Here is a 12,452-nt window from a genome sequence, read left to right as displayed (position 1 = left end):
AAAGATTTATTGCCCAAGAATATTAGTTGGGGCTACATCCTTAACACTTTGAAATACTCAAATGCTCACTCTAGATCCTCAAGATACTCAAAGGATTTGTTGGCCATGGATTGGGATCTAAAGGAAGCAATCCAAATAGCTATTAACTTCCAAGATGTTGTTGACATGTTCAAAGTGCAAGGAGCTATAGGTTGATGCATCAAGGCAACTTGATTGATGAAGGATGGCATTGAGGGTGGATAGATAAACAAACCTCCTCTTCCAAGCCATTTGCATTGTTAGCAAATGAGCACAAAGTACCAAAGCCAAAAAGCTAAGTACAAGCATGCATGATGGTTAAAAAAGGAAGCACACTTTCAATACCATTGCATTAAGTTTAAGCATCACCATTCTCATCACTACCATCACTAAAATCATCATCAATGTTTTCTTCCTCATTTAGGTTTAGAAGGCAAATGTCATCTTCGTCCTTGTCCCAACATTATCATAATCCTCATTAGATATCTCGCCATCCTCCTCCTCCTCCTCCTTCAGGCATTAAAAAACAAGAGAGGAGGGGCTCCTTCAAATTAGATAGAATCAAGTGGCGCATCATAGACCACTCTGGAATTGACTATTCATATTCCACATCCCCCAACATTCCTAGCATTTTATGATTATAAGGGAGCCAAAAATGGCATTTCCAAAGGGATTTTATGAAAATGAAGAAGGATGCAAGAAATCCAAGAGCAGCTCACTCATTGCAGAAACAAAATCAATAGCAATGGAAATTTCACAGATGAACAAGCCATCAGAGGACTCAACGAGGGTATGGAAGAATAGATAAAGTTGATACAGGTCAAGGAGGAATTGCTCAAAGAGTTTATTGAGCAAGCCTATGAATTCTTCTCACAAGACAAAGATGTTTTTCATGTGGGCGTACATTAGGCCTAAATTGTGTACTAGCCACTTTGATTCAATACCAAATCCCTTTGATCCTAGATGCAAAATGATCAAATGCAAAGGAACCAAATGAGCTCCAACCATGCAAAGTTATTTAAGATTGAAATTGATCAACTACAAAGGATGGGCTTCATTTATGCAGTGGACCAAAGAAAGTAGTTGTTCCCAATCATCATAGTGCCTAAAAAGAATGGATGCGATTATGAGATGAATATAGTAAGTATGAATATTCGAGTATTCTTCATGGATGAATATATTGACTATGAGATATATTCATTGATGGATGACTATAGTGAGTATAACAGATATCAGGCTTTTTGTTGTTGCAAGCCATGTGCTTAGTTTAGTTGTCACATCCTACTCATTCCACACAAAGTCATACATAGGTCTATGAGTGACCACCATTCATGTCAACTTCTACTCGAGCAAAGTGGACATGTGTATGTGTAACCACTATTCATGTCAACTTCTACCTGATAAAATCAACCTCGCCCACCATAGTAAGCAAAATATCTTCATTGGAGAACGTGCTCCCCACATTAGTGTGCCTCAACTTGAACCCATATCCAAAGCCATCAGATAATGATTATGAATGTGTGTTCGTGCGTGCATGCGTGCATTCATGCATGCGTACGTATGTGTGTGTGTGTGTGTGTGTGTGAGAGAGAGAGAGAGAGAGAGAGAGAGAGAGAGAGAGAGAGAGAGCTAAGGTGGGCTGCATATGCCTATTTGGACAACATTCTTAATTTCCCCATTTAACTTCACTCTTAGAATGTAAAATTCCTTTGACATAAAATCTTGGTGCTATGATCTTACTAGAGCATGCACGAGGAAATCTTATGTTCTAAGATTGTTGTATCATGAATTGAACTATTGGAAGTGTCCTATGAACCATTTTGCTAGCACTTTATGATTGATGAGACATAGAAGAATGTTCAATTCATACACAGAAGTAGCTCGAAGGCTACAAAATCCAAATATTCAAATTCAAACGATATGTTTCATGAATACGATAAAATATCTCTTGAATTTCCCACCCTAATAAAATATGAAGGGTGCTATGAAAAGGAAACATAGGGGCTCAAGGACTCATGTGCATAAGTCCTTCTTTACCTCATTGAAAAAGCATGGAGAACAAGGGTACATGTATACACGAAAGCACTTGGCTCCAACTTGTGGGTTTTACGGGTCTTTAGACATGGTCGATTGTTTAGTAAGAAAAATTTAAAAAACAAACACTTTGAGGACTCGCAAGATCCACTAGGATTTACCAAGGTTCTATAGTTATTTGCATGCTCTCACACTACCTTCAAAGCCACTGCCCTTTTTATATAAGAAAACTATAATCTAAACTAAAAGGTAAATTGGCGTTATTTTTTCTTGAAGGTTTTACGAATGATACCTGCAAAGTTTTGATGTCAATTTTCTGGGGGATTTTTTGGCTTTATTTTTATAAACAGATCTAGTAGATGACAATCTCTTCACTGGCAAGCATGAAGCCCTTTCAAGAGAAAAACGAATTCTTTTTATAGGCGAACCTGCTTTTCTGGCAAACGACTTTTGTGGATAGCATTTTTTTTTCCAAGCAACGGCTTTAGTAGTTAGCCATGTTGGAGGGGGGTAAAAAGCACACACAAGCTAAAAGCTAAAAAGCCAATAGCCACACATAAGCTAAGAGCTGAAAAGCCAACAACCATCTAAAAGTAGAGGTTAAGAATTTTAGAAATTCCTAATAAAATTTCCTTAAAAACTAAGAATAATCACAATACTCCCACTCAACTCAATCCTAAAGCACTATCTCTAAGAGAGCCAATGGTAATAAAGCTATGTAGTACATTACCACCTCTCCGTAGTCTCCCATAGACTTCCACTAGCCTAAAAATAAATGAATTATTTTTTATTTCTAGGTCCATATTAAATTTTGAGGTTTTTAAATGACTACCATGTGTGCACACACCATTCTATCTATTTAATTGCAAGATTCTTTTGACCATGATGTTGAGAGCAATATCTTATGCCTCTAGCACTAAGGACCAATAGCTAAATCCTTTAGTTTTATATGTTCCTTTGATTTTGGTGTAAAAGTATTGATTCACAAGGATGTAAAAAGTTTTGTAAGGGCTATCACCACTTTTCATTCTATCTCACACTAAAGTATATGACAAAAATAGCTTATTTGTTTTTTCTCTTAGATTCACTCCCGTCTACAACGTCACCTTTATAGCTTATGTTTTGTTAATGATTCAGTCATGTATTTCAAATGGGAACGTTTGTCCCCTCTAGTTCTTTCTTTATTTCTTGCTTCCAAGATGCCCTTTCTCTTGAGTTTCTTCAACGTGCATCTTTGACATTTTGTGTCTTTGTCTTTCTAATTGCTTTCCTTCAAGGCGCATCTTTGATACTCTACATCATTCTCTCTTTAATTGGTTACTTAGACTTGTTTCATTATGGTATGCACTATTTGAGCTCTAATGCATTGGCTAGTTTTGCGTTCATTTGCTATATACATATGGGTACTATCTCTGTCTTATTTAACAATTTATATATAGACAGCATGATATTTGTTAAAGTGTGAATTTAATTATCAACTAGTTTGTTCATGTCTACTTAAGTTGATAGTTCGTCTATTTATTTGAAATTTTTGAGAGATCATGGGCTAATACCCACAAAGAGGACTAAGATTAAGTCTCTATAGACCGACGATATAGAGTATCTAGATGCATATTATGGATTATATGTGTAACTATGTTTAAGTAGATTCAAAAACAATTTCATAAAAAACAAATCTTGGTAAGTAGGTTCTTGCATGATGCCAAAGGGATTGTTGAAATATATTGGACAAGCATTCGTCACACACGGGAATATCCAAGGAAGATATGCCTAAGAAAGGGATACCTGAAATTTGCTAAAAAGAAAAATCCAGCCTAATCTAAAAACAGCTAGAGGTCTGCAATGACGTAAATGTTTAAATGAGATGGAAGGGGTAATGCCTAGTTCCTAGATTCTTCATATATGATATTTGAGAAGAGGTGTCTCAAGTCTGAAATATGAATTCATTCGAAAGAAAATCTTGTGGTCTTTGTGAATGAGGAAGTCAAGTGCTACCTACCTACCAACTAATGAGCCTTTAAAGCCTTTCTGTTTTGTAAGTCAACCATAAATATATGCTTTTTTGACACGCAAAGGTGTGCACGTAATGAGGGCGTGACCATTTGAATACACACTACCTTGAAAGTCTATACCTTTTCATCGTGTTGAGAAAAGGATGGACCATCATGAAAGCCTTGAGCCTTGAAGAATGTTGTAGTACATTTATTCTTTCTTTTGGGTTCTCATGCTTACAACATGCTTACACAATGTGTTGCTGAGAAATGATAAATAAAAAACCCATAAAGGAAATAATTAAAAATTTTGAGGAAAGTATTAATGTGTACCATGCTAAAAGATAAAAAGATACATGGAAAAGGAGCACGAACTTGTCTATTTAGTTAAAAAGGCATTTGATCATGTACTCTTTGGCCAAAAAGGCATGCAATCATAGGTGACAATAAGTGTGGTGTTGATACCTGAGGGAAAAAGGAGAGCATGTATTACAACACTTTAATTTTACTCGAGTGCTCAATGTAACACCCGTATTTAGTAGATTGAGTTTTGGGTAGTGTGTGAGGCTTGCGAAACTGTAAATCAAAACTTAATAATTGTTGGTTGTGTTAATAGTAGGAGTTACAGCTAAGGTAGTTTAGATTTGTGTATTATTACTATCTTTACGGGTTGAATAAAACGTCATTCCACATACTCCTTTTGAGGGCTGTGTAACACTAAGTGTATAATTACTCTGGGACAAATAAATGTAATTTCACACACTCTTTCTACAAACTTTTTCATAAGAAGAGTGTGTCACGAGAGAACCGTGGTATTTAATCCGTATGTGAATTGGAAGTGTGAAAGACAAAGTGATGGGCAGAAGTGGATGAGATCTTGGGAGAGAGGGAGAGAGATCATGCAAGCTTTGGAGAGAGGAGAGGAGTGCTAGAAAGGGGTTTGTGGCAAAGGTGAGGAGAGCGTGCCACGTCCGACACGTCCGAAAAAGTGTGTGTGTGTGTGTAAGGGTGTGTACCTAGATATGGCTGCTGTCCTTTGTTCGACTGCGTCTTGGACTCGGTGTTACTACTAGTATTCCCCTACAAAGCTCCAATCCTTCCGTCTCCATCTCCATCTCCATCTCCATCTCCTCCTCCCCTCCCTCCTTGCTTTCCCCTCCTTTCGCTCCCTAGATCTCTCACCCTCCTTGCCTTCCCTCCTCCAGATGGCCCCCAACGGCTTCCCTTCTCCCCCTGCCCTCTTCGGCGACTACACCTTCTCCGACCTCGAGCGCGAGCCTTACTGGCCCCAGGAGACGCTCCGTATCTCCATCACTGGCGCTGGTGGCTTCATCGCATCCCACATCGCCCGACGGCTCAAGAGTGAAGGGCACTACATCATTGCTTCGGACTGGAAAAAGAACGAGCACATGACTGAGGATATGTTCTGCCATGAATTCCACCTTGTCGACCTCCGAGTCATGGACAATTGCCTGGCCGTCAGCAAAGGCGTGGATCATGTTTTCAACCTGGCTGCCGACATGGGCGGGATGGGATTCATTCAGTCGAATCACTCTGTCATCATGTACAACAACACTATGATCAGCTTCAACATGTTAGAAGCGGCGCGCATAAATGGAGTGAAAAGGTCAGAGCTTCATCCAGATCTCGCAAATTGTAATCTGCTGCATAAGCGAATTCGCTCCAGATCTGGGCGATTTCATCTTTGGCCTTGTAGCTATGTTTATTTGCTCACTGTAAATGTTTACTGTTGTGGGCATGTTCGATCAGGCTCTTCTACGCATCCAGTGCGTGTATCTATCCTGAGTTCAAGCAGCTTGAGACAAATGTCTCTTTGAAAGAGTCGGACGCATGGCCTGCGGAGGTAAAATCACGATGCTTTCCGCTTCTTGAGTTTTTTCTTTCGGAATCAAGTGTCTAAAAGCCTGTAATTTTACTGCAGCCTCAAGACGCCTACGGTCTGGAGAAGCTAGCTTCGGAAGAGCTATGCAAACATTACACCAAGGATTTTGGCATTGAGTGCCGAGTAGGCCGCTTTCACAACATTTACGGTCCTTTCGGAACTTGGAAGGGTAGGCGTGTACTCTTTTCTGCTTGTTTTACCGCGAAGTTTAATTCGATTGCCGATCATTTTATTTCGAATTTTGAATAGGAATTTAAATTGAAGGGGATTGTTGCTTCTAGCGTTTCGAAGTTAAAATTTGTGCTATCTGTGCGTTGACTAATTCGTATTTCGTTTGCAGGTGGACGAGAAAAAGCTCCTGCTGCTTTTTGCAGAAAGGCCCTTACCTCCGTCGATAAATTTGAGATGTGGGGCGATGGCAAACAGACAAGATCATTCACATTCATAGATGAATGTGTTGAAGGTGTTTTGAGGTAAGTACACGCCAGAAACAAATCTTATATGGCTACAGTTCGTTGAACGGTGGATTACACTTTCTACCTACTTTCGGTGCCATTTCACATTGTATGGCGTCTGACAGATTGACCAAGTCGGACTTCAGAGAGCCTGTAAACATTGGCAGTGATGAGATGGTCAGTATGAATGAAATGGCTGAAATCGTCCTGAGCTTTGAAAACAAGAATCTGCCTATCCACCACATTCCAGGCCCAGAGGGAGTTCGGGGACGGAATTCTGATAATACTCTGATCAAGGAGAAGTTGGGTTGGGCCCCATCTATGAGACTCAAGGTGAGAGCTTTGGGAGACAACATTTCCATGCCCAATCCCACAAGCTGCATGAGTAGTTTAGGAATTCTATGCTTTGTCTTATATTTTTCTCCAAGCAGCTTATTTGCTTTACCTTTGCATAGTTACATCATTCTTGAGGAAAGTTTTACTTCAAAATTGCTTCCCCATGCAAGTTCTTGACGCTGGGTGTGAGTGTTGGTCTGCTATCTAATTCTGTCTCTACTCCTACTCCTCTCCCCCCGATCTCACATGCACGCATAGGGCAGCAGTCTTTTATTCCGCAGAGGGAAACAACAGTGAGCATAATGCAGAATTAGGTAGCTATCTTTGATTCTAGGCGATGGAAAATGTGCATTTTTACATTCTAAGAAGTTGGGAATATACACGGCTAAGCAGTTATATGAATGAGTGTGTCATCTGACAGATTTAAGGTTTATGTCCAACAGGATGGACTGAGGATCACGTACTTTTGGATTAAAGAGCAGATCGAGAAGGAGAAGTCTCATGGCGTAGACTTAGCAGCAACATATTCTTCATCTAAAGTAGTGGCCACCCAGGCTCCCGTCCAGTTGGGTTCTCTTCGAGCAGCAGATGGCAAAGAGGGTCTGTGAAGCATAAATTTTGGATGTCTTCTTCAGCAGTGGGGAGCAAGCAACCAAATGGATGGTTGGGAAGGCAGCTAGAAGTACTTCTGATACAAGATGAGACGAAATTTATATAGATGTAAAAGGTTGCAGCATTAGTAGTGGCCTCTTCTGTCATTTTTTATTGTCCTCTGTGTCATTCATGACTACCATGACTGACAACATGAGGGGAATTTCAGTCTGAGTGGAGGCTGTAAAAGGTTTTTTTGATATTTAATACTATTACTCCGTTGACAAGTGGGGCACGGCTGAATTTTTGAAAGGGTTACATTTCCTCTCAGCTCGGAAGATACCTAGTTACCTTGCATTTCTCTCTGAAGACTTGAATGTTTTTTCAGCCTTGCATGAGTATTTTCTCTACACTTAGTTATTTGTGTTTGCTTATTGCTTGCACTGCTAAATGTGATGATGGGGGTGGGGATGGGGATGGTAAGGACAAAGAGAGAGTTTGTATGTAGGCCCTCATATAGAAACCTCCACTCTGCTTTTGAGAATTTAAATGTGTGCTGTTCAAGAATCATTTTTTCTTGAAGGATCGTTTTCTCTCTCAGTAGTGTTTTTCTTCGAACAAATTTTTTGCATTTTGCTGGCATGAACTAGAAGGCTCAGTTTATGATCCATAGCACGGCGGCATTTCAGGATTCATCATGCCAACTGTCATTAATATTTTAACGTGAATTGCATTCGCTAAACATGTTTATGGTCTAGGACTTACTGGTGTACAGTGGCATAGCATGTCAGGAATGTTGTGGTTGGCTGGTGGATTAGTCATTTTTCGACCTTTGGGAAGTTCAGACCTAATGTAAGACGATCACATCTCCTCAGGAAAGGCCTCTGCCGATGCATGCGCTCTTCCAGTGTTGGTGTGTGCAGAACCTTGCATAATTATATGGTGTGTGCAGAACCTTGCCTTTAACGTTTTCATAATTATATGCATGTAACCTTGGTCCTCTGCTGCATAACTATATACCTTGCCATCACCTGCGTTATGAAGCTGCGAAGAAAAAATATCCTTGAGATGCTCGTAATGCAACATTGCGGTTGTAAAACTGGGCAAAGGGGGATCTCAGGAGGGAGCTCTCACAATTTCACAAGTTTTATTATCTTGTGGTAAGTTCGCAAGGGTATGATGAAACAGGTTGCTTATCTTTTTTTGGCTGAAGCTCTTTGGTCCTTCCTTTGAGAGGAACAGAAAAAGGGCAAATGGGGTTCACACGGCGCATCCCCTCTCTTTCATCAGGACAAACCATCTCTCGTCATTGTGAAATTGTGAGAGCTCCTGGGTCTTACATATGTTTTGATGGGTCAGGAACCCAAGGAGAGATGGTTTGTCCTAATGAAAGAGAGGGGATCCCAAGGAGCCCGCTGGGTCTGATGGGCCTTCGTACATGCAAGCTCCTAGATCCAACATGACATCATGATGGACAAGAGTGCCAAATCACTCCATGGACTCCGATTACGTGACATTAAATGTCCATTAGTCCACAGTGAGTGGGAATCTAATGATGGAAAGAAGAGGCATGAACTAGGAGATGAATTGACAATTGAAGATGATGTTAATATAAACCTAGTTGCAAAATGTGTAGTATGGTGTGAGATAACTCTTAGCCTAGTGATAAGAGTGAGTGAGTGAGAGAGAGAGAGAGAGAGAGAGGATGAATGTGAGAGACAGAGATAGAGAGATGGTTTAGGGTGAACGAGAGAGAGAGAGAGAGATGGTTTAGGGTGAATGAGAGAGAGAGAGAGAGAGAGAGAGAGACAAAGAGAGAGAAACATGTAGGTGTGTGATATTCACTATTGTGAAATGAGACAATGAGATAAAAAATAGTTCAAGACACACACACACACACACGTGTGCGCAAGTGCTCAGTCACTTCACAATGTGTTATTAGAGTAGATTGATTGAGTCTTTTAGTGGATGTAAGGAGCCTCTTCTATTGACCGGCCTTCAAAATATAGGGCATCCTTCCCCAAGGAGTTCATCTGTAGCAGCTTGCAATTAGTTGTAAAAGATAAATTTTTGTGGTCACATTTGAAAAGATTTGCTTTAGAAAATCTAGTTTTGGAACCTAGCAAGCTTTTGTTTCTTTGCTGTCCAATAAGGAGCCCAATGGATGTGTGATTCTACGTCAAACTAGCAAATAGCTCACAGTAAGTTTCACGTCAAATTGGTAATTTTGTGTCATTAATAAGAATACGTTTGTGGAGGACATGCGGAAGAGATACCGAAATCTATTAGAGAATAATGCAAAGGCTACCATGTCTTAATTACAATCCAAAGGCCAAAGAACAAAGGATTTCTTAGAGGTCACAAATGGTTGAAAGCTAGCGGGGGGCTCGGCATGTTGTCAATGGGTACCATTTTCTTATTGGAGAGGAATTTTCCCAGAAGCTAAGAAAGTGGAGTATCTTGGAAGCATCGTGCCAATTTCATCCCTAAAGATCGATTGCACTAGGACTACAAAGATATTGGACACTAGAGATTGGAGTTTGGTCTCATAAGAAATTAGATTCATTGGCTATAATGTGAGACAAATAAAGCAAAGTGTAGTTAGTGCCCCAGGTCCCGCTCCGCACTACACCTCAAGAACTTCTTGCATAGCAGGACCAAGTGCAAACTAAATGTTATGCAAATAGATTTCCCATGTTGGCAATGTACCATAGGTGGCAAAATCTTCACACAAAATGCACTAGGTGATGTGTTGTATGTGCCAGCTATTACGAAGAATTATGCATCGATTGGGCAAATGATGGATAAAGAAGGTGCTCCTTAATAGATATGGTACTTCATCGAGGAGTTTCATCATGGTTGTTTCATCGAAAGCTGAGTTGCGGTAGGAACATCAAACATGTGAATTTAAATCCATGTATAAAAAGGAGATTGTACACGATTTTCCTTTGTTTGGGCACATAAAATTTGAGCATGTGTGTGACTCGTGCCAATTTGATAAGCTGCCAATTTGATAAGCACTCATAGTTGCCATTTCCAAAGAGGGGGAGAGTGAGCACATATCCTTTGGGAATAGAGTTTTTTTACATATGGGGACTGTGTGAGAATGTTACACCCTTAAGCTCATGTTACTACATCACATTCATTGATGACTTCAATAGGATGACATGGTGTATTTCATAAAGGGAAACAACAGCACCTTTGATGTTTTTCATGAGTACAAGAGAATGGTAGGGAATGAGTTGGGACGCTACATAAGATGCCTGCATATGGATGGACAGGGAGAGTCCCTCTTGCATGAGTTTGATGAATACTTGAGAGAGCATGGGATAAGAAAACACATGACATGTAGGTATACCCCATAGCAAAATGGAGTCAACAGAGAGAATCACGTCATTAATGAAATTACCTATGCCGTGATGAAGTATTGTGCTCAAAGAAATCAGTGCATACATAAAGTTCTACGAGGATCATAAATGATCAAATGTTACAAAATGAATTGCGTTTAACGAAGATGAAGAGACTTTATGGCACATGGGGCATGAAGATGGTCTATGATGCTAATTGGAGTATCATAAGAACAATGCTATATGGTACTATGGTGTGCTTTGGGTTCATCCTTGTGACAAATACTCAATGTGGAGTGCTCATTAATCCGTTGGGTAGAAGTTGCTCAAAATTTAAAGATGTAATAGAAACAGGTTACATTTTATTAATGAAAAATTCACAAATAAGGTATTTTACAATAGGACTTGAACGCATGCAATATATATATATTCTCCTATTTTCCAATGTCAGGGTGAACATACTAGGTTTACTACAGAGTGGCCCCCCGATGATTTTTCAATACGTCTATAGCTCGTACAAGATTGTGGATCAATCTATCCTTGTTGTGCTAGTCATCCACCTAGACTGTGGAAGATTTATGTCAGTACTTTCATTAAAAAACATGAAAAGGATCAGTTGTAGAAAGTAGGCTTTGTGCTTCAAGAGGATGAAAGTTTGCAAGTTCCCAAGTTCCATACATATAGCAATGATTCATGTTTGGCCTAGCTATTGTGATAATTTAATAGTAGAGTGGAAATTTAAGCTGAGTAAAGCCTTTCAAGAGAGGATTCAAAAGGCTCAATGTTTGAATGCCCAACTGATCCAAGAGAAAATACTGAGTTCAAATGAAATGCATCTTTGCTAAGTGTGTATAAAACTTCTAGTGCCATGCATCTAATATACGCAGTGACAATATCAAAATTTTCACTATATTCAAACATATAGGTAATTTGAGTAAAGCGCAGTCGCTCGAATTCTAGTAATCCCCGCTTCTAGGTAGAAAGTGTCAAAATTTTGCACAAATTTCTCTCTTATTGCTTGACACAATCGTCTAGCCTGAATTACCTCTTTGCCAATTTCTACAAAAGTAGAAAGAAGGGCTTGAAAGTGCTAACAAATAAGAAGAAGGTTCTCTTTTAGTGAAGAAGCTAAAGAGTTGTCTTCCTTAAGGAGAAGTGGAACCTCTTCACTAGAGCTCTTTTTCCTCTTATTAGTTTAAATGTTTCTTTAGTTGGTCTATCAATCTTACCTACCCACCATTCCCTAAAAAAAGTGTGACTTGTTTGTGCCTATTGAATTCCCTCTTTGCAAAGCAAAAGCTCTTCTTGAGCATCAACATCACCTTGCCTTGATGATTCTTCTAGACTTTAATCCATTTGTTGTGCCTTGGTCTTAGCCCTATTTTTCCTAGAAAATTTGAGGATTGTTTGAGTGGTTTCAATTGTTTTTTTCCAAGACTCAGCACAGAATCCCAAAGATATACTATGGCAGCCTAGATTTTTGAAATACGTCTTTGAATAGTCTTTAAAAGAAAAAAAACTTAGATCAGCCTTGAATTAAGATGAAGACTTCCTACCTAAGGAAAAATCATAGTCTAGTAGAAGAGGCTTGTGATCTTAGGGCATAAGAAGAAAATATCTGCGAGTTGACCTTTAGGTGTTGCTTCCTTCCTATGTCCACAAATTCGTTTGTTTGACCAAATGAATAAACCTCAAGTTCCCAAATCCACAAGATGAAGAGCATCCTTTAAGTTTGCCCAAGCATGAATTTCATCTCCTCTAATGACTTCGCTTTTCC

At 39.5% G+C, this 12,452-nt stretch overlaps 1 protein-coding gene across 1 annotated transcript; it reads left to right on the top strand.

The window, feature by feature from the left end:
- Window positions 1–5,009: 5,009 nt before the first annotated feature.
- Window positions 5,010–7,615, top strand: GME (GDP-D-mannose 3',5'-epimerase). The gene is made up of 6 exons (XM_087385839.1): window positions 5,010–5,670; window positions 5,814–5,907; window positions 5,986–6,115; window positions 6,287–6,419; window positions 6,527–6,734; window positions 7,181–7,615. Exons 1-6 carry the CDS (start codon window positions 5,249–5,251, stop codon window positions 7,343–7,345), a joined length of 1,152 nt encoding a protein of 383 aa, XP_087241965.1. The 5' UTR covers window positions 5,010–5,248; the 3' UTR covers window positions 7,346–7,615.
- Window positions 7,616–12,452: the final 4,837 nt, after the last annotated feature.

Source organism: Dipteris shenzhenensis, chromosome 15 (genome assembly GCF_047967505.1).
Source record: "Dipteris shenzhenensis isolate YYH24624 ecotype China chromosome 15, Dip_SZ_1.0, whole genome shotgun sequence".
In the NCBI taxonomy this organism is placed as follows: domain Eukaryota; kingdom Viridiplantae; phylum Streptophyta; class Polypodiopsida; order Gleicheniales; family Dipteridaceae; genus Dipteris; species Dipteris shenzhenensis.
Note: the sequence above shows the minus strand (reverse complement) of the source record. Positions and strands in the feature narration are given on the sequence as shown.